This window comes from Callithrix jacchus, chromosome 22 (assembly GCF_049354715.1).
Source record: "Callithrix jacchus isolate 240 chromosome 22, calJac240_pri, whole genome shotgun sequence".
In the NCBI taxonomy this organism is placed as follows: Eukaryota; Metazoa; Chordata; class Mammalia; order Primates; family Cebidae; genus Callithrix; species Callithrix jacchus.
This window is the reverse complement of record NC_133523.1, coordinates 18,534,714-18,562,260: the sequence shown is the minus strand read 5'-3', so window position 1 is coordinate 18,562,260 and position 27,547 is coordinate 18,534,714. Positions and strand designations below refer to the sequence as shown.

The 27,547-nt window shown below is 38.3% G+C and overlaps 1 protein-coding gene across 13 annotated transcripts in view; it reads right to left on the bottom strand.

Annotated features, from left to right (window-relative positions):
• The window catches only part of LOC100414647 (ankyrin repeat domain-containing protein 18A), a 98,616-nt gene that overhangs the window by 51,952 nt on the left and 19,117 nt on the right, over positions 1-27,547 (bottom strand). For 11 of the 13 annotated variants that reach the window (XM_078361920.1, XM_078361919.1, XM_078361921.1 and 8 more), the window contains 6 exons: positions 27,381-27,454; positions 21,795-22,706; positions 15,529-15,641; positions 13,401-13,530; positions 5,129-5,410; positions 3,713-3,924 (listed from right to left, as the gene is read on the bottom strand). In XM_078361920.1, coding sequence (XP_078218046.1) covers positions 3,718-3,924; positions 5,129-5,410; positions 13,401-13,530; positions 15,529-15,641; positions 21,795-22,706; positions 27,381-27,454 — 1,718 coding nt within the window. In that variant the 3' untranslated portion in view covers positions 3,713-3,717. Of the gene's footprint in view, positions 1-3,712; positions 3,925-5,128; positions 5,411-6,805; positions 6,895-13,400; positions 13,531-15,528; positions 15,642-21,794; positions 22,707-27,380; positions 27,455-27,547 lie in introns of those variants that run through there. The other 2 variants (XM_078361927.1, XM_035285448.3) reach the window with 2 other exon arrangements.

Below are 27,547 nucleotides of genomic sequence, written 5' to 3'. Positions count from 1 at the left end.
TTTTCCTCCAGGATTTATTTATTTATTTATTTATTTTTTTGAGACAGAGTCTCACTCTGCTGCCAGGCTCCAGGCTGGAGTGCAGTGGTACAATCTCGGCTCACTGCAACCTCCGCCTCCTGGGTTCAGGCAATTCTCCTGCCTCAGTCTCCTGAGTAGCTGGGATTATAGGCACATGCCACCATGCCCAGCTAATTTTTTTTATTTTTAGTAGAGACGGGGTTTCACATGTTGACCAGGATGGTCTCTATCTCTTGACCTCGTGATCCACCCTCCTCTGCCTCCCAAAGTGCTGGGATTACAGGCGGGAGCCATGCACCCAGCCGGTCTTTGCTATTGTAAACAGGGCTGCAATGAATATACTTGGGCATGTGTCTTTAAAGTAGAATGATTTATAATCCTTTGGGTATATACACAGTAACGAGATTGCTGGGTCAAATGGAATTTCGATTTCTAGGTCCTTGAGGAAGCACCACACTGTCTTCCACAATGGCTGAACTAGTTTACACTCCCACCAACAGTGTAAAAGTGTTCCTATTTCTCCACATTCTTTCCAGTATCTGTTGTCTCCAGATTTTTTAATGATCGCCATTCTAACCAGCATGAGGTAGTATCTCGATGTGGTTTTGATTTGCATTTCTCTAATTATCAGTGAAGATGAGCATTGTTTTTATGTGTTTGTTGGCCTCACATATGTCGTCTTTTGAAAAATGTCTGCCACTTTTGGATGAATGTTTTTTTCTTGTAAATCTGTTTCAGCTCTTTGTAGATTCTTGATATTAGCCCTTTATCAGATGGGTAGACTGCAAAAATTTTTCCCATTCTGTTAATTCCTGGTCCTAATGATTGTTTCTTGCTGTGTGGAAGCTCTGGAGTTTAATTAGATCCCATTTGTCTATTTTGGCTTTTGTTGCCAATGCTTTTGGTGTTTTAGTCATGACGTCCTTGCCTATGCTTATGTCCTGAATGGTTTTGCCTAGGTTTTCTTCTTGGGTTTTTATGGTGTTAGGTCTTATGTTTAGATCTTTAATCTGTCTGGAGTTAATTTTAGTGTAAGATGTCAGGAAGGGGGCCAGTTTCCGCTTTCTGCACATAGCTAGCCAGTTTTACCAACACCATTTATTAAACAGGGAATTCTTTCCCCATTGCTTGTTTTTGTCAGATTTGTCAAAGATCAGATGGTTTTAGATGTGTGGCGTTGCCTCTGAGGCCTCTGTTCCGTTCCATTGGTCTACATCTCTGTTTTGGTAAGAGTAGCATGCTGTTTTGATTACTGTAGACTTGTAGTATAGTTTGAAATCATGTAGTGTGATGCCTCCAGCTTTGCTCTTTTTGCTTAGGATTGTCTTGGCTATGTGGGCTCTCTTTTGGTTCCATATGAAGTTTAAGGTGGTTTTTTCCAGTTCTGTGAAGAAGGCCATTGGGGATCAAGAAGGCTTGATGGGGATAGCATTGAATCTATGAATTACTTTGGGCAATATTGCCATTTTCATGATATTGATGCTTCCTAGCCATGAGCATGGAATGTTTCTCCACCTGTTTGTGTCCTCTCATTTTGTTGAGCGGTGGTTTGTAGTTCTCCTTGAAGAGGTCCTTTACATCCTTTGTTAGTTGTATTCCTAGGTATTTTATTCTCTTTGTAGCAACTGTGAATGGGAGTTTGCTTATGATTTGGCTCTCTGTTAGTCTGTTATTGGTGTATAGAAATGCTTGTGATTTCTGCACATTGATTTTGTATCCTGAGACTATGCTGAAGTTGCTTATCAGTTTCAGGAGATTTTGGGCTGAGACGATGGGGTCTTCTAAATATACAATCATGTCATCTGCAAATAGAGACAATTTGACTTCCTCCTTTCCTAACTGAGTACGCTTTATTTCTTTTTCTTGCCCGATTGCTCTGGCTAGAACTTCCAACACTATATTGAATAGGAGTGGTGAGAGAGGGCATCCTTGTCTAGTGCCAGATTTCAAAGGGAATGCTTCCAGTTTTGGCCCATTCAGTATGATATTGGCTGTAGGTTTGTTGTAAATAGTTTTTATTGTTGTGAGATATGTTCCTCAGTACCTAGTTTATTGAGAGTTTTTAGCATAAAGAGCTGCTGAATTTTGTCAAAGGCCTTCTCTGCATCTATTTAGATAATCGTGTGGTTTTTGTCTTTGGTTCTATTTACGTGGTGGATTATGTTTATAGATTTGTGTATGTTGAACCAGCCTTGCATCCCTGGAATGAAGCCTACTTGATCGTGATGGATAAGCTTTTTGATGTGCTGTTGCAGTTGGTTTGCCAGTATTTTATTGAAGATTTTTGCATCTATCTATGTTCATCATGGATATTGGCCTGAAGTTTTCTTTTTTTGCTGAGTCTTTGCTGGGTTTTGGTATCAGGATGATGTTGGTCTCCTAAAATGATCTGGGAAGGATTCCCTCTTTTGTATTGTTTGGAATAGTTTCAGAAGTGTTTTAATACCAAAGATGTGTGGGAGCATATCTGTTTTAAGCAATTACACTTTAAAATTGTTCTAAAGAAGTAGATGTGTTTCCCAGGTACTAAACAAGCAGTTCAAAGTAGACAGGGAAGAGAAATGGCTATCAGTGTTGTACGGCTCAACAGGCAACACTTGCTGCTTTCTACATTGGCTCTACTTGTAAGACTCTGAAGATTCCACTAGAAATACTTGTATTTAAAGGGTAACTATGTGAGGAAATAATATCTTAATTTGCTTGACTATAAGAACCACTTCACTATAAATAATTATATTAAAACATCATATTATGCCCTTAAATAATGTAGATTAAGAAAACTAAAATGAACCAAAAAAGCTACAATTATTTGTGTTTGTAAACCACAAGTTTCAGGTTTCACCCTTGTACATTTCACCCACTATCTAGAAAAAAAATAGGCATTTGGCACTGAGGAATAATTCAGAGCAGCAACTCCTAGGGGAGAACTAGATGGCTGGGTTGATGAATATAAAGAACTAAAGCATCTCTGAAGGTAATTACTTCTGACACTGATCAAGGCATTTGAAGCGGGCTTGTACTTTCTGCCTTCCACACCCTCCTCAGGCTGAACAAGGTGTTGTTTTTTAACCACTTTGCAAATTATAGTTGTTTTCATTCCTGTGATAACTATTCCCTATTTCACAAAAATGCCTTTCTGTAACGTCTTGAAAATGTTACCCAAATAGTCTGTCTTGAGATACCCTCTAGTGATAATATTAAAGATCATAATCAAACACAGTTCTATGCCTGAGTGTCAGGATGTGCCCAGAGCAGCAGGACCATTTGACACTTTGGGTTTAGGTTGTGATCCACCAAAAAAAAAAAAAAATTAAACTCATTAATATTTCTATCTAGGGAAATCCTGACAAGTAATTTTTTAACAAGTTCACTTTATTAATTATAAAGCTTCAAAAATATGTAGTAAAAAAAACTAATAGATCATGTTAATTACATGAGGCTTTTCAGGGGAAAAAAGCTATAAAAAAAGCAAAAAAAAAAAAAAAAAGAAAGAAAGAAAATGAGAGACAGAAAGTATCCTTAACTAATATTTTAAAGGTAAGGTTCCTTATTAATACTATTTTTCAAAATTACATTATCAGATTAGCATTCACTTCCTACTCATCTCCTGAAGTCATCTCACTAAAAATTACATGTTCAAAACAACTCGATGAGCTTATTTTATTTTCTATGAGTGTATGTTTTGACTTACTTCATTCATTTTTTTGAAATGGAAGTGTTAGCTTTTAATGTTAATGCAAGGGCTTCCTTATATTCTTCTAATTCGGTTGTAACCTTTTCATAAGCAGTTTCCATTTTGGAGAGTTCACATTTCACGTGGTGGAGTGCGAGTTTCTTCTTATTTAGTGAAGCTGCCTTATCCTTGTTTAACTGCTCTAAATGTTTTTCATATTCTGCTTCTTTCTAAAACAAATAAAAAGTATACACTTTTTAAAACAATTGTAACCTAATTATCATATATTTATTGTCTTCCATTTTGAGTCAGTGGTTCAGAGAACAATTTTAAATCCATTGAAAAAGGCTGAAGGTTAAAATATTTATCAACAATATCAACAAAACTAATAACTGAATTCAGAATTCAGTCTGATTTATAAACATTAAAAATCATTATTATGTTAGTATTAATGTAATCTGGTTATATAAAAAGTAATATAATCCATTTATAATTTTCTTTTTGAGACAAAGTCTAGCTCAGTTGCCAGGCTAAAGTCCAGTGGCATGATCTCAGCTCACTGCAACCTCTGCCTCCTGGGTTGAAGTGATTCTCCTGCCTCAGCTGCCCCAGTAGCTGGGGTTACAAGCATGTGGCTCCACGCTCAGCTAATTTTTGTATTTTTAGTAGAGATGGGGTTTTGCCATGTTGCCCAGGATGGTCTCGATCTACTGACCTCGTGATCCACCGACCTTGGCCTCCCAAAGTTCTGGGATTACAGTTGTGAGCCACATTTATCATTTTTAAAACTGAGCAATGAACAATGTAGCTTAAGACCAATTCAAAAGTATCACATAATTTCCAAATCACAGTTTTATCTTCTGCCAACTAGTCTTAATAATCAAATGACTGTATAGTGAGGGTCATTACTCTGAAAGGTTGATTTTGTTATAATAATAATAAAAATTTAAATATTTAAAAGGGAAAAGAGATGTCATTTTTTTTCTAAAAATCTACAAAGCAGATTGTTATAAGAGATGCAGAGGGGCCGGGCGCGGTGGCTCAAGCCTGTAATCCCAGCACTTTGGGAGGCCGAGGTGGGTGGATCACGAGGTCAACAGATCGAGACCATCCTGGTCAACATGGTGAAACCCCGTCTCTACTAAAAATACGAAAAATTAGCTGGGCACGGTGGCGCGTGCCTGTAATCCCAGCTACTCAGGAGGCTGAGGCAAGAGAATTGCCTGAACCCAGGAGGCGGAGGTTGCGGTGAGCCGAGATCGCGCCATTGCACTCCAGCCTGGGTAACAAGAGCGAAACTCCGTCTCAAAAAAACAAACAAACAAAAAAAGAGAGATGCAGAGGAAATACAATGTATACATACCCAAAATATAATTTGCAGTGAAAGGAATGAAAGCATATTACAGATAAACTTACCTGATTTTAAAAACTAACCTGTAAATGGGTTTCTTCTAATTTTTCTAATGCCTGCTTTGCCATTTCTTCTAGCACTGATTTATATTCTTGTACTGTATCAAATTCTATCATATTGTTTTCCATATGTGTGTTAAGATTTGATATTTCTTCTTCTAACATCTTTTTATCCTCCTCAAGTTTTTCACATTCCTGTTGCACTTTTTTCATAGATAATAACTCCTGCTGAATAACCTGATTGTCTTCAGCCAAACTGGCATGTTTTGAAGATAGAACTTCCTTCTCTGCTATAAGATCATCCAACTGCATGAATAAAATAATACAGCTTGATAATGAAGTCGGCTGAGAATAATACAGAACCAACAGCAAATTTTGAAATGCGTTTACTTAAAATAAAATACTATCTATAATGTAGTAGATTCTTCAAATATGAACCCCTAAATTACTCAGCATTTCAAGAACAAAATCAAGGCCACAAAGTTAAGTCACAGAATTATATTCCTTGCTATTATCATCTCTGCCACAGAACTTTCCCACTTGATCTTACTTTCACTTTTCTGAGAGTTTATTTTGTTCCTTTTTAAATGGCACTAAGTTATGTTGATAAAAAGTGTCTCACCCCCTTCTCTCATTATCATTTCCCATAATTTGTCAAAAAGGTTTCAGAAATATAATATTGAGTTATTTAGGTCAAAGTTAATAAATTGCTTCAAAAGAGAAGCTATTTTCATCCCTTTAAAAAACAGAATATTGGTCAACCTTACTGACTCCCTTCTCATGAATAGAATGCTGTAAAAGGGATACCATGTGGCTTCTCTATCTCAGACTACTTTTCCTTTGAACTGAACCCCCAGATTGTGAGAAAACTCAGGCCACAAAGAGAGCGTGGGAGTGCCAGTGTTCATGCTGCCTGCCCCAACCAAGGTTCCAGTCAATGGCCAGCATCAATCATTGTTCCAGCCAATGGCCAGCATCAATCATTGTTCCAGCCAATTGCCAACATCAACCACGTGGGTGAGCCAAGCTTCAGAGGCTTCCATTTCCCCAACTGATCAGCTGTTCCTGGGGAAGCTGAGGGAAGCAGAAACAAGCTTTCCTGGTCAAGCTTTTTCCAAACCACAGATTCATGAACAAAATTAACTTTTTTTTCTTTTAAGCCACAAAACTGTGGGTAATTGATAGAAAAATAAGTTTTAAAAAGGGACAACAGAAAACATAACCTATGCAGCAGAAAAGAGTGCCCTTTTAAGTAGGATCTAGTAAATGTTGAGATTGATTTACTGATGACAATCATTGAGAAGCAGCAGATAACCAGGAGAGAGACATAAGCTGGTGAGGAGGAACTTTTCCTGAAACCCCCTTCAATTATAAGCTCTGATAACAAGGCAAGGGTGTCTCTTTAGAATTTTCCCTCAAGTTAGGAAATAAACTAGGGAGCAAGAAGACATGAAATTTAAAAAACAACTAGAAATATTTGGTCACATGACTAAAATAAGACCTTTACCTGATTTCTATTAAATAAAATTCTAAAGAAGAAGCTTTAAGTATTTATTCATCAATCTAGTATTTCATTTTCATTTTCTTTTTCTCAACCAGGAAATAAGGGGAACATTATGGAATTATTTTTAATCTTCGCAGAAGTAAAATAAACATAGCGCGCTTTGAGTGTTAAGAAAGCCAATGCAACGTTTCCTTTACCTTACTTCAAGCTTGTTTGTGTGGACCAGTGAAGACCATCCCATCACTATGTTATACCACAATGCTTCTCTATAGCACACACTTTGGCTCTGAAAATTTGAAATTCAAAATATTCATCTACTATTCGTCTCTGATAAATTGCCTAAGCATTACCTGATTATTAAGTGCTGCACTCCTAAAAGTTTTCCTTGAAATGAGTTAATTTTTTTTTATTCTAAGAATTCTCTACTGAGCTAGAAAGCAGAGCTTTGCATCTCTGTTTCTTTTCTTTTCTTTTTTTTCCTTTCTAGAGGCTAGAAGTCCAAGATGGGGGAGTATGAGGGAGACAGAGGGAGGCAGAGTAGCGAGACGAAGCCCTCTGGTGTCTCTTCTTCTTCTTCTTTTTTTTTTTTGAGGGAAAAAGAGAAAAAGAAGGGGAAAAAAAGAAAAAGAGGGAAAAAGAAATATTACTTCATTCCTAAAATGGGTTTCAATAATGGCCGATCAATATTTTGAGTGTTTAAAGTGGTTAATGCATATTTTATGTGTTTAAAATGGAGACCTCTATTGTGTTTATTTGTTCTGGCTCTGAGTTCAAGTCCTGGATATCGTTATCAATTTCTTGTCTTGTTGAATCTAAATCTCATTATGTGTCTTATGTATCTGGGTGTTAAGATCTCTTATTGTTGCATTAATCCTTTTACCCTTGCATCCTTGTAGCTTTGAAATCTATTTTATTAAGTGTGAGAATTGCAACTCCTGCTTTTTATTTATTTATTTTTGCTCTCCATTTGGTTGGTGAGTTTTTTTCCATCCCCTTGTTTTGAGTCTTTTTATATCTTTAGATATATCGTTAGATTTTGTGGATAATGTATATTTTGTGTGTTTAAAATGGAGAGCTCTATTGAGTTTATTTGTTCTGGATCTTAGTTCCAGTCCCAGATATCGTTATCAGATAATGGAACACAGTCCTTTTCCATCAGGGCTTGTTCCGTTACTGATGAGTCCTTTTCCATCAGGGCTTGTTCCGTTGCTGTTGAGTCCTCTTCCATCAGGGCTTGTTCTGTTGCTGATGGGTTCTGATTTTGAGTATACTCGGCCTTCTTAGGCTGTTTTTTTCCCTTCATTGTAGATGAACCGTCTTTCTAATTAGGTTTCTGAGTCGACTTCCGACTTATTGATTCCCAGTGCTGGGATCGGAGCAACCCACTGTGGCAGCCTAAATAGCAGCGATAAAACTGATGGTGCTCTTCTGCCCGGGAATCTCTGGTCTGGCTTCCCTCTTGAGTCCGCAACAAGCGGCTCTGACTTCCCGGAGCTCCAAACTCCGGTCAGTAGGGGAAGCGGTCCCGTTGGCTCTGCATGAAGAGCTGCTGCGCTGAGATGCCGGCAAAACTGCTCCGGCGGCCACAAGAGTCGCGCTGGCGACCCGTGGGATTCCTCCACTGGGAATCGTCTAATCGGTGAGTGACGAAAATTCGTCTCAAAGTGTGGCATCGTCTCATTCTCTGAGCTTTCACTGGGAGCTACAATCCTGAGCTGTTAGTGGTCGGCCATCTTGGATCGATCTCCCAAAGTCCACTAATGTTTGAATGGAGAAAAAAAGGAATAAGGCCAGGCGCGGTGTCCCATGCCTGTAATCCCAGCACTTTGGGAGGCCAAGGTGGGTGGATCACGAGGTCAGGAGATCGAGACTATCCTGGTCAACATGGTGAAACCCCGTCTCTACTAAAAATAGAAAAATTAGCTGGGCGTGGTGGTGCACGCCTGTAGTCCCAGCTACTTGGGAGGCTGAGGCAGGAGAATTGCTTGAACCTGGGAGGCAGAGGTTGCAGTGAGCCTGGCACCTGGCGACAGAGTGAGATTCTGTCTCGAAACAAACAAACAAACAAACACCAGAAATAAACTCTGTCTTGTAAGCCTGACTTCCCATAATTTCTTAGAGTAAGTAAGGTATAAGCTGGCTACAGAATCCTTTGAGATACAAAAGGTGAACTTAAAGATATCTCGCTACATTTGACTTTTATCCTCACATAAGATAACTTGGTAATATGCAATCTGATTGAAAAATCTTCTCATTAAATTTGATTTGGGCCGGGCATGGTGGCTCAAGCCTGTAATCCCAGCACTTCTGGAGGCCAAGGTGGGTGGATCACAAGATCAACAGATTGAGACCATCCTGGTCAACATGGTGAAACCCCGTCTCTACTCAAAATACAAAAAATTAGCTGGGCATGGTGGTGGGTGCCTGTAATTCCAGCTACTCAGGAGGCTGAGGCAGGAGAATTGCATGAACCCAGGAAATGGAGGTTGCGGTGAGCCGAGATCGCGCCATTGCACTCCAGCCTGGGTAACAAGAGCAAAACTCCGTCTCAAAAAAAAAAAAAAAAATTTTCATTTGGTCCCAGCATAAGAATACACATAAGGAAACAAAAAATTGATAATCTAATAATAAACCTGCACATTTACAGTCAATTGATTTTATACAAGGCTAACAAAAGGACAAAATGGGAAAAGAACAGTCTTTTTGGCAAATGGTGCTGGGACAACTGAGTATTCCCATGCAGAAAAATAAATGAAGTTGGACTCTCACCAAATATCATGTTTAAAAACTGACTCAAAATAAATCAGTTAACTGTAACAGCTAAAACTATAAAACTGTCAGAATAAAACGTCAACATAAGTCTTTGTGACTGCATTAGGCAGTGTTCTCATAGCTATGACTTCCAAGAAAAAGTGGATTCAGTGGACTTCAAAACTGAAAACTGCTGTGCCTCAGAAGACACTATCAACAAGTGAAAAGGCAAGCCACTGAGTGGAAGAAAATATCTGAAAATCACGTATCTGATAAGGGACTTACATATATAGGATATATAAAGAACAAGATAACCCAATTTAAAAAATGGGCAAAGATTTCGAATAGATATTTCTGCAAAGAAAATATAAAGATGGATTATAAGCACATTACTAGATGCTTAATGTAATTAGTCATCAGGAAAATGTAAATCAAAACCACCATGTGTTATCACTTCACGCCATAGGATGAAATCTTTGTTCAATAAAAAAGAGAAAATGTGTGTCAGCAAAAATGGAAAGAAATTAACACTTTTATACAATGCTGCTGGGAGTGTAAAGTGGTAGATGTACTTTGAAAAACAAACTGGCAGCTCCTCAAAAGGTGATGCATGAAGTGACCATATGATCCAGAAATTCCAGCTGTAAGTATCCACTCAAGAAAAACGAAAACATATGCAAGCACAAAAACGCATACATAAATGTTTACAGCAGCGTTATTAATAAGAGTCAAAAAAGGGGAAAGAATCCAAAGGTCCATCACCTTTGCGTGGGAAAGAACCCAAAAGTCCATTCACCAGATGAATGGGCAAATAACATGTTAGATGTCTCCATACAATGGAATATTATTCAGCAATAAGAAGAAATTAAGTACAGATACTGAAAGAAGCAGGAGACAGCAAAATGCTTAGGCAGATATGGAAGGGTCTCTGGAGAACCTCCAACCAGCCCCTCAAGTGTTTACACCAGAGATTTCCTGCAGACAAGAGAAGAACCTGCACAGGGTCTTGCCTGGACATGCCGGTAGCAGACTGGAGGCCCACATGCACTGGGGAAATGTGGTGGAGCCACCAGGAATTCACACCTTATGCAGGGGAGCCTGGCCTCTTCAGCTCATATGTGGTGGTCCTGATATTCAATTGTGAGGTGAAAATCTGTTTGCAGGACCCCTTTCTTGGCTGAGAGCTTTCCTTTCACTTAATAAATTCCGTCCTCCCCATGCTTCAATGTGTCTGCATGCCTAATTTTTCCTGGTCATGAGACAAGAGCCCAGATTTAGCTGAACCAAAGAGCAAAAACCCTGCATCAATATCTGTTACAACATAGATGCAGCATGGAAACTGTTCGGTAGAAAGTCCCGCCATCTTTCCCCCAGGTTTCTTGCCCCCACCCTCCCCCCAGGCTTCCTGCTGCCCTGAGAAAAGCCCGCCAAGCCTGCTCTGTTCTGCCCAGCAACAACAAGCAGCCAATCATCGCAGCAGGAAAGCCCGCCAAGCCTCGGCCTATCCTGAACCGACATGTAACCCTCTGAGCCACCTCAGCAGTCTGCCCAGAGACGGACAGCCTATCCTAAGCTCCTACGACACTCCGCCAGCCCTGTGTCCATGCCCCGTCCACCCCACTATAAAACCCTCCTACCCCAGCTGCGCAGTCGCAGCCAGCCCCCGATCGCCTTCCTTCCCTGGCCTGCCCGCTGGTCCCAATAAACCTGAACTCGGCTCCCAACTCTCGAGCTGTTATTTGGGGTCGGGTACCGGGCAGGGGTCTACAAGGGGGTCGCACAGAAACTTTTGCTAAATAAAATAAGTCAGTCACAGTAGACTAATTGATTTTTATTTCAGAGGCTTATAGGCAAATCTATATAAAGAAAGTGGTGGTTCCCTCGGGCTGAGGGAGGAAGGCTAGTGAAGATGGCTAAATGATGTGGGGTTTACTTTTAGGGTGATGAAAAGATTTACTCTTGATTTAGGTTCTAAAATGAATTGTAATTATTATTGCATAACTCTCTGAACATACTAAAAGTCAACAAATTGTGTATTTCAAATGAGTCAATTGCATGGCCTGTTAATTATTTCTCAATAAATCTGTTACCTATCCCCCCCAAATTTATTTGGTACTAGTGATCTGGAGACATGTACTGCTTGGTTTCAGATCACTGGTCAAGGCTCAAGACATAAGAGAATAGACAGCATGTCCTTTTAATAGACAAAATTATGTATTTTTAAAACTGTCTTTTTCATTAATATCAAGTCTGTAATAAAATTAAATGAAAATTCAAAAAAATCTTTTACTGCTTAAAGCACTGAGAGATTTATAACAAGGAATAAGACCTTGTTTTCTTTTGCCGCAATTTCTATCTAAAGCGTCTGGGGAATCATACCCTTCAAACTGTAAAATCTCATCCGATGGGTTTTATTAACTCTTATAACGTGGTTTACTTTCTTTTTTTTTTTTTTTGAGACGGAGTTTCGCTCGTTACCCAGGCAGGAGTGCAATGGCGCGATCTCGGCTCACTGCAACCTCCGCCTCCTGGGTTCAGGCAATTCTCCTGCCTCAACCTCCTGAGTAGCTGGGATTACAGGCATGCGCCACCGTGCCCAGCTAATTTTTTGTATCTTTAGTAGAGACGGGGTTTCACCATGTTGACCAGGATGGTCTCGATCTCTTGACCTCGTGATCCACCCGCCTCAGCCTCCCAAAGTGCTGGGATTACAGGCTTGAGCCACCGCGCCCGGCAACGTGGTTTACTTTCTAACCTGATTCTGGTACAGCATCACAGACAGCAGAAGCTGAAGGAAATAAAAATATTTTACCCCAAAATAGATTTTTTTGACATATTTTGAAATGGCTGCCGCAGAGCCAGGACCAAGAAATTGAAATGGCCCCATGAAGCTGTCTTCTGTGGGGAAAACGGCATCTGTGAAAAGTCTTCATTAATGTAGCCCAATCTCTCCCGCTCTGGATCTTCCCAGATCTACGGAAGATTAACTAAGGGCCTAATGCATTTCAAGTCTGAAAAGATCCGTTTACCCTCTGTTTTCTCTGAAGACTGCCAGCTATGAGGGTTTATCTACATAATAAAAACCTTGGCCTCCATAACCACCTTATCTTAATTAAGGCTTTCCTTTCTACTGTTTTCAAGTTTTAGACAACAACTTAACTTTCTTTACCAATTGTCACCTAAAAAATCTCTAAAACCCACCTTTGGCTTGTTAGCCACTTCTTTTTGATGTCCCACTTTCAAGCTGAACCAAATATGCCTTCCTCATATTGATTTATTATTTTTCCCTACAATTAATTTCTGTCTGCTGGAAATGTACAGAGTCAAACTGTAAGGTGACTGTCTCATAAAATATCCTCAGGATCTCTCGAGATTGTGTAACCTAGAGCCACAGTCACCAGATTGGCTCAGAATAAACCTCCTTAAACATATTTTGGCAGAATTTGGATTTTTAAAATTATTAATATTTCCCCAAATTATGTGATTTTTAATCCCAAACTGATTTAAAATTACCTTATGCTGAAATCTAAGTTATTCTATTATAAAGATACATGCATGTGTATTTCACTGCAGCACTATTCATAACAGCGAAGACACGGAATCAACCCCGATGTCCATCAGTGATAGGTGCGATAAAGAAAATGTGGGATCCATACACCATGGAATACTGTGGAACCATAAACATGAATGAGATCATGCTCTTTGCAGGGACAGGGATGAAATCAAAGCTGCTATCCTCAGCAAACTAATGCAGGAACAAAAAAACAAACACTGCATGTTCTCACTTATAAGGGAGCTGAATGATGAGAACACATGGACTCGGGGAGGGGAAGAAAAAATACCAGGGGCCGTTGGGGTTGGGAGGGAGAGGATCAAGATCAATAGCTAATGCATGTGTGGCTTTGTATCTAGGTGATGGATTGAGAGGTGCAGCAAACCCTCATGGCACACATTTGTAACAAACACCTATGTAACAAACCTGCACATCTTGCACATGTAACTTAGACCTTAAGATAAAATAAAAGTTTTTTTTTAAATTACCTTATGTTTTAGCTTATTAAGCAGAATATCCATTTTCAATTGATCTGTTTTTAAGTCTCCATGGAAACTTAACTCTTCGTTTCCAAATACATTTAACATATTTATTGTCATCTCTAGGAGTTTCTTATATCTGCAGAAATGTACAGAATTAGCAAGTCAAGTATTTTAAGAGTAAATATGTAATAATAGTTTAAACAGATATTACGGCATATCAAAGAAACACATCTATAAACTATGCTCCTCTCAGTTTCAACTGAGCATAGTTTGAAAGCATTCTATATGAAATTATAATCTTAGATTAATAATATGAAGAACAATTTTATGGCATATAAGGCAGGCAAATTGCTAATATAACCACATAGTTGTTTTTATTTTATTTTATTTTTTTTTTTTTGAGATGGAATTTCACTCTTGTTGCCAGGCTGTAGTGCAATGGTGCGATCTTGGCTCACTGCCACCTGTGCTTCCTGGGTTCAAGTGATTCTCCTACCTCCGCCTCCCAAGTAGCTGGGATTACAGGCATCCACCACCACACCCAGCTAATTTTGCAATTTTAAGTAGAGACGGGGTTTCATCATGTTGGTCAGACTGGTCTTGAACTCCTGACCTCAAATGATCCAACTGCCTTAGCCTCCCAAAGTGCGGGGATTACAGGCATGAGCCATCATGCCTGGCCTAACCATACAGTTTTTATAAACTGTTCATATTAATTTTGGTATGCTAACATGAAAAAACCCATTACTAAATATAAGCCATACCCCAGAGATGAGTAACCAATATAAAAAAGTAAAACACTTATGTGTTTCAAAAAGACACAAAAATACATTTTGATACCTGTTGACCACAGTCTATAAAAAGAAAAAAAAGTACACACAAAAAGCATCAAGGCGATCATCGAATCCAGTTGTAGGAAATGTAAGAAAACATCTTTACTATCTGAGCTGATGAGAAAAAGAAAACCGGCAGTTTTAGAAAAATAATGATTTAAAGACTTTGAAGAAGAGAACTAGAGATCTTTGCTGACAGGTCGTCAGTGAAATGAAAGGGATACAAACCATGCAGAGAAAGGCAGTGACAGGAAAACATGGATCAGAATCAGAAAACCAACACAGGTGCTCAGCAGGTAAATGGAAAAGTAGCTGCGTTCAGGACTTCAAGGACACATTCTGTTTTGTTTTTTTAATCTATGATCAAACATGAATGGCCATTTTACTCCTTTTCTTTAAGTTATAGATACATTTACGTACATATAATTTATTTCTGTGAAACAGAAGTTCAATAACATATGCTTCATGTATACAATGGAGGTACTCATGTAAAATGAGTAAATTTCTATCATATATTTTATATCTAAAAGAAAAAAAGCAGAAATGAAATATGAGCTACATATCAAGATGAATTTTGATGCTAAAGAATGCCACCAACGCATGGACACAGAAAGGGGAGCATCACACACTGGGGTCTGTTTGTGGGGGGCTAGGGGATGGACAGTGGGGAATGGGGAGGTTGGGGAGGGATAACATGGGGAGAAATGCCGGATATAGGTGACGGGGGAACGGAGGCAGCAACCACCTTGCCACGTATGCACCTATACCACAATCATACACGACTTGCGCATGTAGCCCAGAACCTGAGTAGAAAGAAAAGAATGCCATGAACAGGTCTTCTTTAAAGAAGAGGAATGCAGCAGAGAAGGATACAACAAAAGGAGGAAAAGAGGACCAAAGACAGCAGAAATATCTTCAGAAATAAAAATTCGTACTGGATAATGAAGAGTGCAGCTGCCATTATGTGTCCAAGGCTTTGTGGTTATTGTTTTCAAAATCATTAAAGAATAAGTGTAATATTTTGACATTAAGAAAATTTAAGACTGTGTTGTCAGTTTCTTTTTTTCACATATTTTTAATATAATGTTTTTCATCCCAACCTTGCTCCAGCAGCTCAGCTGGCTCCCTCCCCCATGACGCACATACCTATGATGTTGTGAGTTTCTAAAATAAATTTTAAAATAGAATTTAATTATGAAAATACAGACATAAAATGCATTTCTATCTATGTTTTAGTCAAGTAAAATTTTAGTTAAATCATTAATAAATGGTTAAAATGTTCTACAATAGGAAAAGCATACCCAGTTCTCTCTTCTTCTAATTCATTATTTTTCTTTGTTGTTTGATTCACATTATACTCCAGTGATGATATTAACTCAAAAACTTTTCTTAATTCTTCATTTAGTCTTTCAGGCTTAAAAAAAAAGGTGTTTAAAATTATTTTTGTAAACTCTAGAGACACTCTTCTATCTCAAAAATACTGTTTCTCATAAGTTGATGAGTAATATGTAATTAGGCAGGTGGATAAAGTGCATTTTATAAACCTGATGCAAATAAGGGCAGATTTCAATAACAGTCACTCTTCTTAAAACAGCTAAAAACGATTAATACTTTCATCAGGATCTTTTCTGAAATTTAAAGTGCCCAAAATGTTAAAAAATAAAGATTTTACACATAAAATACTAAGGGTTAGTAAAAAAAAATTAAAAGTAACTATATTTACATTTTAGTTGTTAAAGATGTTCTAGAAACATTGTCATTAATAGTTTACGATAGTCCAGTTTTGTTAAACTACATCTTACTAAGATTATTTATAGAAAACTCTTATCTACTTCCCATTATCTTTTTGATCCTCATCTGTCTTCAGGCTGAGCTAAACACTCATTCTCTGTAAGTATTTACCTGTGGGTTTCAGTTTTTCCTTCTCTTAACCATTTCTATTTAAATAAGGTTTATTTTTTTCTATAATAAACAAAAACCTAACTTTTGTCTACTTTTCGTGGTTTTCTATTACCCTGTTTCTCCCCTTCCATTGGACTCTTTGACACATGATCTCATCCAGAGATCTATTTCTCCTCACTTATTGTGGTTTTTTATACTGAAATCTGATTTGTAATAATTCCAATGAAGAAGTCCCAGGGTCATGAAAGTCTTTATCCTGCTTTCCTCAGCAGCAACTGCGAGCAGTGACCAAATGCACCCTCTGCTCCTCTGACCCCACTTCATTTCTAAATGCAGCAACTTCTGATGTTTACTGCTATCCCTTTGTATTCCATTTTAAAATTCTCTCGGGACTCCTAAAATCTCAAAACTTTGACCCAGATTCCCTAATCTACATTTCCAGCTCTGACCTTTTTAGTGAGGTCTCTTCATTCGAGCACACATGTTATCGACAATATTCTCAACCACACACTCTTACATTGCTAGTTGGTGCAGATTACTTTTGTAGATAGTGAATCTTGTCTATTTTATGTTGATTCTTATTGATGCTATTTTGAGCATAGTTTTTTTTTTTTTTTTTTTTTTAATCTAGAAGAGGGACAGTCTCACTCTAGGTATATTGACCAGTATACTTTGTCCTTTTTCCTTCTTTTTTGGACTAGTATACTTTGTTCTTTTTTTCTTTCTTTTTGAGATGGAGTCACACTCAGTCATCTAGGCTAGAGTGCAGTAGCACCATCTCGGCTCACTGCAACTTCCACCTCCTGGGTTCAAGTGATTCTCCTGCCTCAGCCTCCCAAGTAGCTGGGACTACAGGTGCATACCACCATGCCTAGCTAAATTTTGTATTTTTAGTAGAGACAGGGTTTCACCATGTTGGCCAGGCTGTTCTTGAACTCCTAACCTCAGGTAATTCACCCACCTCAGCCTTCCAAAGTGTTGGGATTACAGGCATGAGCCACTGTGCCCAGCCCTTTTTCTTTTTTTCTTTTCTTTTTTTTTTTTGAGATGGAGTTTTACTCTTGTTACCCAGGCTGGAGTGCAATGGCACGATCTCGACTCACTGTAACCTCCACCTCCTGGGTTCAGGCAATTCTCCAGTCTCCTGAGTAGCTGGGATTACAGGCATGCGCCACCACGCCCAGCTAATTTTTTGTATTTTTAGTAGAGACGGGGTTTCACCATGTTGACCAGGATGGTCTCGATCTCTGGACCTCGTGATCCACCCGCATCGGCCTCCCAAAGTGCTGGGATTACAGGCTTGAGCCACCGTACCCTGCCCCCTTTTTCTCTTTTATACTAAAAACTTTTTCATGAGAATTAGATTATCAATTATTTGCCCTTGTTTTCTTTGAAGAATTCCCTTTTCCATAAATACACGGCATGATGAATCTCTTCTATGGTTTCTTTCAGGGGGACACTCAACTATATTACTGAAAAGCTCCAGTCAAGTAGAGGTCTTCCTTCTTCCCAACTGAGATTTTTTAAACTCAAAATGGTGTCCACCAAATGTCTTAATCTAGGTAGCTTCTTGCTTAAAAATTCATGAAATAAGAACCTTCTGGAGCAGTTAGAGGCTATTGATTGATAGGGTTTAAAGCCTTCCCTTATTACATGTTTTATTTCCAAGAAAGACATCAAAGTGGCTAATAATTCTATGCCTGATGTCTAACTCACTTCTATGAAAATCTATATACAAAACATTCCATTTATGACACAGAGTCTCACTCTGTTACCCTGGCTGGAGTGCAATGGCTTGATCACTGCTCACTGCAGCCTCGATATCCTGAGCTCAAGTGACCCTCCTACCACAGGCTCCCAGTGTAGCTGGGACTGCAGGTATACACCACCATGCCTCAGCTAACTGCTTTTTGTTTTTTGTTTTTTTTGTAGAGACAGGGTCTCACTTATATTGTTCTGGCTGGTCTCAAATTCCTGGGCTCAAACGCTGCTGCTGCTTCAGCATCCCAAAGTGCTAGGGTTACTGGCATGAGCCACCCAATCAGGTGTTTCATGGTTTGAAAGGCAGTATCTACACTGAAGCCAGAAGGCCTGTGTCTAAATCCCAGTTCTACCAGATACAGGCTGTTTGACCTTGAAATGGAGAAAATAATATCATCTACGTCGCTGCGATGTTGGGAAGATGAAACCAGGGACCAACATGAAGCATTTAGAAGCGTACTCGGTGCATATTGAGCTACAGATAAAATCTGCTATTAGCATAATCATTTTTACTGTTTTTTGTATCTTTAAAGCTATTTGTGTTAGGCAGGTGGCATTAAAATGGAAGTGGCCTCCTGTAGCTGCACTGAATCATTCTTCACACAACTGAAAGCGGCAGCAAATGGGGACTGTATAATTTATGGGTCACTTTTCTCTCTATGACTCAGTGGGCAACAACCACATAGGTACTGCAATGTCAATAGCACCTCCTGGATTGAGTAGTACGTAATCAGCATGACCAGCGAAGACAGGCTGAAGCCACTGGCTGAAAACCTTGAACTCTGTTGCTAAATCAAGTCTCCTCCATCAGTTCCCCTCCAGCAGCTGTGGCTGTTGTGCTGCTTTCATGAGCACTCTGCTGAGCACTCGGATGAAGAGGCTGTGGGACCATTCAGCAGACAGACTGCCAGAACTGTTCGGCTGACAAACTGGCAGCCATCCAGAAATACAGTTCTGGCTACACAGTGAAGGAAGGCAAATTTAGATTCGTTTTTCATACTGAGAAAAACATGAGCATTTGATTGAACAATTCTCCTCTATTAGGCTAACTGGTTTCAATTTTATGTTGCTAAAAATACACGTAGAATAAAAGATTTACTGGTCAATGTCTCAAAGAAGAAATAACTGGTATGGTAAAAAGTATTTGGTTCTATGCTAAAAGCTGCCAAGCTAAAACATTTTCAATTTATACAACAATAGGTGACATGCATGTCATATTCTTTTCCCTTTAAGCAAATTTATAGTAAGACAAAATTATATTCCATAAAAAAATAAAAGCCATAGAAAATTAGGGCCTAAGTTGTTCTGTAGACTGGACTACAAGTGCTGAGATGTAAGGTCAATGAGAACAGAGAAAGCTTCACAAAGGGGACATGGTCTGCCAGGTCCGAATGAATGAGACTAGAGGAGCAGAAACTGAGACGGCAGGAAGGACAGTACGAGTCAAACTGGTGCTGAGATCTACCCAGTTAACTCTGAGAATAAAGTCCAATGGCAGGGAAAAAAACATATATCCACATAATAAACTGTAAATGAATGTCCACAGCAGCTGTTTCTATAATAGCCAAAAAGTGAAAACAAACTAAAGGTCCATCATCTGATGAATAAATGGAAAACTGGTATAGCCATGAAATAGACTATTGTTTGACAGTAAGAAGAAATAAACTACGGATATGTGCTACAACATGGATAAAATTCTGAGAACATTATGCTAAGGAAAAAAAGCCAGTCAGAAAGGACTTCATATTGTATGATTCTTTGTATATAAAATATGCAGAACATGCAAATCTATGGAGACAAAAGTAGATGGTGGTTGCCTACAACTGGGGCAGGTAGAGAGACACGGAGAGGAGTTGCAGTCATGGCTGTGAGATATACGGTTGCTTTTCAGAGTGGTAAAAAGGTTCTAGCATTGACTGTGGTGATGGTTACACAATGCCCGTGTCTTATCCAAATTAATGTGACAAAGTGATGTACCTTCTAGTGAAGACTCTGACATAGGTCATTTTTTAAGCTTCTCAGCCAGTTCTTCTAAAAGTTGTCTCATAATCATCTGATAAAATAATTTTGTTACTATTTTATAAATAGCCTTAGTATTAAATTGTTAATAATATTTACCTCTAACATAAATAGTTTGAAAATTGTTACCAGACACATAGACTCCCTTCCTTTTCCTCGTATGCGCACATTCTTGTTTGTTACTGAGTTCACTGAGGGACACAGAACCGGTATTCTACCTACATGACAGATTGATTCAGCCCACTATTCATCTCAGACCCTTAATTCAACCTGCGTGTCTCACATACTCAGTTGCCTGTTCAAATCCTTCCAACAGATGCCTACCTCGAAATAACAGTACAATTCCAATGGTCTTCAAGACCCTACGTAACATGGCCTCTCCATCCCTCCCTGACCTCAGCTCCTACAATTCTGCCCCATACTCACTTCGTTCCCACTCTGCATCAACTCTGCCACCTCTCATCAATCTAAAAATGAGGATCCGATGTCAAACTTGTAAATCACAGAAAGCTACAAGTATCTTTGTACTGAACAAAATTATATACAAATGATAGTCACTGACAATTAAAATGTAAATTATGAGCTAATTATTAATAAAATATTCAAAGTAAATTATAAATACCTACCAGGGGAACATTAAATCAAATATGTTTTGCTGAAATTTACCACATTTATTCCAACTTGTGATTTTATAACAAGCAGATGTCTTTAAAACATTAAGTGCTCAGAAAATGACGTCATATGAGTGACATATTTTCAGACTTAAGTCACACTGACATGAATGAAAACAAAGTTATACCAACTAAAATACATAAAAGAGTTACTGAGGGAAAAGCATCACAAGACGCAGCAACACACTTCAATTCATCTGAGAAATTTAGAATTAAGTGTCAAAGCAACTCACTTCATTTCAAAATACTCATTTCAGGTACAAGCATTTCCATGTATTTGCTTCATTATGGTTTAAAATGTGCCAACATAAAGACATTAAATTTATTATCAGCAGTTAAGACTACATACCTTATCAACATTACTCTGTATCTACTAAGATTTTATAGGTGACATAATGTTTTGTTTTGTTTTGTTTTTTTAACAAAATCTCACTTTGTCACCAGGTTGGGGTGCAGAGGCACGATCTTGGCTCACTGCAACCTCTTCCTCCTGGAGTCCAGCGATTCTCTTGCCTCAGCCTCCCAAGTAGCGGGAACTATAAGTGTCCACCACCCGCCTCGACCACCAAAAGTGCTGGGATTCTAGCCATGAGCCACCGCACCAGGCCGACGTAATGTCTTTACTCAAAGTAAAGCATCTGTGAGTGCTACCTTTTATTTTTTGAAAATAAGGTATGTTTCCAAGCTGATACAATAAAAACATTGTTTTTTGATTTTTTTACTGAAGCAGTTTTGCATATATATGATTTACATACTGTAAAATTTATGTTTTCACATATAGTTGAAGATTTTTAACACATTTATTCCACAACATGGAATATTTAACTCTCAGTAGTTAATGATATTTAAATATAATTACACGTTTAACTCTAACATACATGTTTAACTCTAACACATGCACTTGAACAAATTCACTGACTTGTAGCCATCTCTACAATCCAACTTTTGAACATTTTCATCACTCCAGGACAATCCCTCATGCCCATTAGAGGTCACTACCCATTTCCAGCTCCAGCCCTACAAAAACATTAATCTACTTTCTGTCCCTATACATGTATTTTCTAGATGTTTCATGTAAATAGAATTATGCAGTATGATAAGTACATTTTTATCTATTTATTTTTATATTGAACTAGGTTCAACATATAGCCAGAATGAAATGTTTAAATTTTTTTTCCAGAGGACTAAAAATATTTATCTTTCTTCATACTTACTTTTTCTGCTTCTTCTTTTTCATACTGAAACAGTTTTTCTTTTAAATAATTACGTTCATTCATTAATTCCTTATTTTTCTCTTCTAGAAAAGCTTCCCGTCCACTCTCAAGACAGTCTCTTTCGACATTAATTACTATCTCTTTATTATTGCCTTCCTTACGAGCAACCTCTAGATGTTGTATAAGCAAGAGATTTTTGCGTTCTAGTTGACATATTCTCTCCTCACTGTTCTGCTTTACCATGAATTGCTTCTTTTTAGCTTCCTCATTTAGACGTATCTGTTTCATTTCCTTTATTCGACGCTGTGCTTGCCTTCGGTCCATCTCTACACTTTCTAAAGCCGATGTTTTTTCCCTGAGAGCATCTCTTGTCTTGTGGAGCATACCTTTTAAGGTATTAAACTTCCTTCGAGCTTTAGAAAGTAGTACAGTAAGCAACTTATTCTTATCTTCTAGTTGAGAAATATTAGAACGTATTACTTCTTGCACATGAACATCTTTTGCTCTTTGTAAAGTGAGCTCTAGGTCCTTCCTCTGCACACTTTCTTTGTGCACATTTACAGCAGCAGCCAGTCTAGAATAGAGGAATTCCATTTCGGCTTCCAGTCTTTTCTTGCTGTGTTTTTCCTTCTTCAATTTTGAATTCAGCCTTGTATTCTCAGCTTTGAGATCATCAAGCTGTTGACAATACTGCGACATTGTTTTTGCTATCATTTCCTCCTTGAGTCCTATACTTTTTTGAAAGTTAGTATTTGTTTCTCCAATTCTTCTGATTTTCCGAATATATTCCTTTTCCCTTTTGAGATTGGCATTTTTTACTGCGCACACTTTTCGTCTCAGTTTGGCACTATTTTTCTTCAACACGCCGTTTTCAGACTTCACATCCTTCTTTTTTCCATAACTTTGACAATCCTAAATAAAACAAAAGAAATGTTTAGCTAGCACTCAACAAAGTAACATATCATGATTACCTCTGAAGTGAACGAACGACCTGTACATTCATGCAATTAAAAGTTGCTATAAGTGGATATCCAGCTGGAGAAAAACTTGAAGCAAAACCTCGAACCTTAGCATAAATTTCAAAAAGTTCAAAACTTCATTTGAAGTCAAAGAATCCATAACAGTAAAAAATTACACACACACTTGAGAATTCTCAAGAATATCAGAAATGGAAAAGCCTTTCTCTGAATTACAACAAACTCAAAGCATAAAATAGAATATTAACACATGTGACTAAGTTAAAATATTGAAATAAGAAAATTGCATTTATACTGTGATATCCAACCCAGACATCACCCTACAGTAAGAGCTTTACCTCCACTTGTATTTGGACAAATAAAATTTCTCGAAGTGTTTAAAGTTCTGCTTTTTGATAATATTCTATTGTGATTTCACTCAACCCTTTTTAGTCAGTTATAAGAATTATATTCACTAAATCACATCTCTAGACATTGTACTAAGCACTTCCACATGCTTGTAGTGATGAACTGATTTACTTATCACAATTCTTAAAGAGAGGTTACAAGACACAAGCAAACTGCAGGATTTTCCCCGAGGTTTTTGACTCGATTTCTAGTTCTCCACCAGATCACAGTTACTTCTGTGGTGTCAATGTATCAGCACAAAAGCAGAGAAACAAAAAGACACAGACATCAAATGTGTCTTCTGACTTTATCACCAGGATGCTACATGAAGTAGCCGGATTGAGAAGATGTGAACTTGTGGGGCTTCAGAAACAGAAAAGAAGCTTTCCCTTTTCTGCACGAAGCTATTTTATTTCCCACTGCCTTTTATCTTCTTTTTTAAATTTGGATCCCACGGTATCAAAAAAGTGAAGGTGCTCACTGAAATAGAAGAACCAAGTTTGCCCCAACACAATGAGAAGAGTGAAATTGCTGAGTTGCAGTGCTGAATCCTGGAAGATGAGATGTTCCCCAAATGTACATTCAACGACCACACAAGTTTATAGCTGGAAGATACACGGTATAGCTGTCTACTCCAGCCTGATTATCTACTTCATAATGGAAGTGAAACCAAGGAATATTAGATAATTCACCAGAGCTCCTAAGGTCGCATTACCTAGCATTTCATGGTACCAAAAGGGAAGATGATTTTGCATATTGCTGGATTACATAAATTTCCAGGAAAATATATCAAATTAGTTAGATAAATTAAAAGTGTGACTTTGGCCAAGCATTTAATGCCTTGGAGGATGGTGGGAGGCCTCATTTGCTTTTACTTTGAAAGAAGAAAATATCTATATTTTTGTCTATCTTTAGACACACTGTACAGAACTCAGCTTTGTAGTATAGACTCAAATTCTAAATTTTTGGCTGAGGAATTATGCTACTTATATGATAAATTCATACATGTCAAACTTTACCATATTTTATTAAACATAATACAAAAGTCTGATTCAACAGAAACACTGGGGAGTGGTAATTTTTTTAAATATACAAAAGTCTATGTATTTGTTTCCGAAAACATTTCAAATGGCCGTGATGGAATTATACGCTCTAACAGTTTGAGTGAAACAGATACATTTGCATGCATGAAAGCACATTCAACAGACTCCGCTGGCTGGGAATATTGTTTGCAACTCTCAAGGCTAGATACATTTTCAGGTCTCTTCTCAGTCCTTGTTTCCCTCCCATTGTATTACCATTTTATTATTTAAATAAATCTAATTCATCTTTAAATCAGTACAGAAAAAAGAATCTAGAGCTTGCTTCTTTAGCAACTTCTTTTATACTTATCTGGTTCAGAAGGTCACATGGCTAAATTATTTTCCCAGCCCATGTGCCACTGGGAAGACTGACAGTGAGACTTAGGTTGACCAACGAACAAAGATTATGACAATGTTTTTCAGAACTGTCATTTACATAGCAGTAGAATCTACTTTGACACATAATTACACATTTGGATAACGCCACTGTAACTAAAAACAAGATTTTCTTCAATACAAAACCAGAATGAATCAGACGGTTCATAAAAAGAGAAGCAGCAAGTGAACCTCCTTCTTTTCACAGTTAAACTTTCTTTCTTCAAAGCCAGGAACTCTATTTGTAACATTCCCACCTCATTCTTAGGCCTTTGCATCGCTGTGAGAAACAGGCTACATGTCTAGTTTGTTATAATTTTTACAGTCTGATTTATTTTCCTTTGAATAAAGCTTAGAAGATGACTGGCAAGCTAGATATGCTTTTGATGTTCTGTCACTACGTGGTGAAGAATAACTCACATCTTCTAATTCAGGTTTCATGCTTTTTTTTTTTTTTTTTTTGAGACGGAGTTTTGCTCTTGTGACCCAGGCTGGAGTGCAATGGCGCAGTCTTGGCTCACCGCAACCTCCACCTCCTGGGTTCAGGCAATTCTCCTGCCTCAGCCTCCCGAGTAGCTGAAATTACAGGCATGCGCCAACATGCCCAGCTAATTTTTTGTATCTTTAGTAGAGACGGGGTCTCACCATGTTGACCAAGATGGTCTCGATCTCTTGACCTCATGATCCACCCGCCTTGGCCTCCCAAAGTGCTGGGTTTCATGCTTTTATAGCTATTAGCAGTGGGACTGTCATATGTGGGTCCCTGAAACACGCTTGCTAGTCACCTTCTAAGCTTTAGAAGAGCTTCTAAGTTCCATATGGCTTGTGGAACAAGTGCTGTATTGGTTTTCCATTTTTGTAAGTGTCTCTAACAGCAGAAATACTGGGGCTTTCTATCTGTATCATATGCTCCATTACTCTGGAGTGAGCAAACCACAAATCAAAAAACACTTTTTGGATCTCTAGACTGAGGCCAATGTCTAATGTCTGATTTTCTATTAGTGGTATTTTGGTTTATATTTTTTGTTATTTGCATATCAAACTCTTGATCTTTCATTTCAACCATAACCAGTGTGTTCTTTAATTTTTCAGTTTCTGTATCATTACAACATTCTCTTCATCTCTGTGAAAAACAGGCTACATGTCTGGGTTGTTATGATTTTTACAGTCTGTCTTATTTTCATTTGACTAAAGCTTAGAAGATGATGGGCACGTGTGTGTGAGGGACCCAGGGTATAAATGCAGTGCAAAGACATATTTGAGACGGCTCCTTCTGTTCAGGCAACGCCTGGAATACTACAAAGTTAGACACTGCAGATTATGTGCTCCCTATGATCAGGGAAATGATTCACCGGATTACAGGGCGCTCCCTTTAAGTTTGTCCCTCCTTGGCGTTACTACGTAAGATCTCTTCCTCAGGACAAACGGTAATTTTGGATTTTTCAAAACTTTCACTAATCTTCAGTTGAATTTTTTGTAATGAATTTTAAAGGAAGTCCTGAATATACAGATGTATCTTCTTTATCACAATTCTTACTCAGTTGTGGTTCTTGTGACTTTTTTTTGCAGTTCAAAAGTGGAAAACTAATTTGTTTGTTTTGTTTCTCAGATGTCTTTTCTGTCCGGGTACCTGTTTTAAAATTGACTTAGGCCAGGCACAGTGGCTCAAGCCTGTAATGCCAGCATTTTGGGAGGCCGAGGTAGGTGGATCACGAGGTCAAGAGATCGAGACCATCCTGGTCAACATGGTGAAACCCCATCTCTATTAAAAATACAAAAAATTAGCTGGGCATGGTGGCACGTGCCTGTAATCCCAGCTGCTCGGGAGGCTGAGGCAGGAGAATTACCTGAACCCAGGAAATGGAGGTTGCGGTGAGCCGAGATCGTGCCATTGCACTCCAGCCTGGGTAACAAGAGTGAAACTCCATTTCAAAAAAAAAAAATAATAAAAATAACGTTATTATGAATTAAGTATGAACAAAGAGAAAATAGAAAACAATTAAAATCAGCCGTGTGCAGTGGCTCACACCTGTAACCCCAGCACTTTTGGAGACCAAGGTGGGTGGATCACCTGAGGTCAGGAGTTTAAGACCAGCCTGGACAATATGGAGAAACCCCATCACTAACAAAAATAGAAAAATTAGCTGAGTATGTTGGTGGGCTCCAGAAATCCAAGCTACTTGGGAGACTGAGGTGAAAGAGTCACTTGAACCCAGGAGGTGGAGGTTGCAGAGCCGAGATTGCAGCATTGCACTCCAGCCTGGGCAGCAAGAGCAAAATTCCATCTCTAATAATAATAATAATAACTAAAATTTAACTGTGAAATTTAATTTATGGTTTGCTACCCCTAAGTTACTGGATTATAACTAAGAAGTAAAAAAGTGATTTGCCTTGGCTTCACACAGGAAGCTTAACTCTCACTGTTTGAAGAAAACTTAATTCGTTACGAATTAAATCTGCCAGAAATGGGTTGATAGATGGTATGTAGTATCGTAAAGCGTTCTCTCTGAAGGGATTTTCACCTCAGCAAACCATACACAGTGAACCCCTACAGTGAATTCATACATCTGAAGAATAACTGGAGAGGAGGCAAATGCTAAATTATTAGAATTGGCTAAAGTGTTTTAAAATTCAATGTGAAATTGTGATCTGCTGCACTCTAAAAGGATAGTCTAAAAGGTCACTTCATTTGGACTACGGTATGTTATCTTTCAAACGTAAACAAAGCAACCGATAGGGAAGCGGAGATTTCAGTACTTTCCTACCTGCGGCTGTTGGTTTCCGCTTCCTTCAAGACGTTCTTGCCTTTCCTCTGAAGCCACTTTTAAGTCAAGTTCTGCTAACAAATAAATATATTGCGTTTAAATGAATGACACAGAACACTTAAAAGACTATAATCTTTAGAAAAATGGATACAAAAAACATACACATT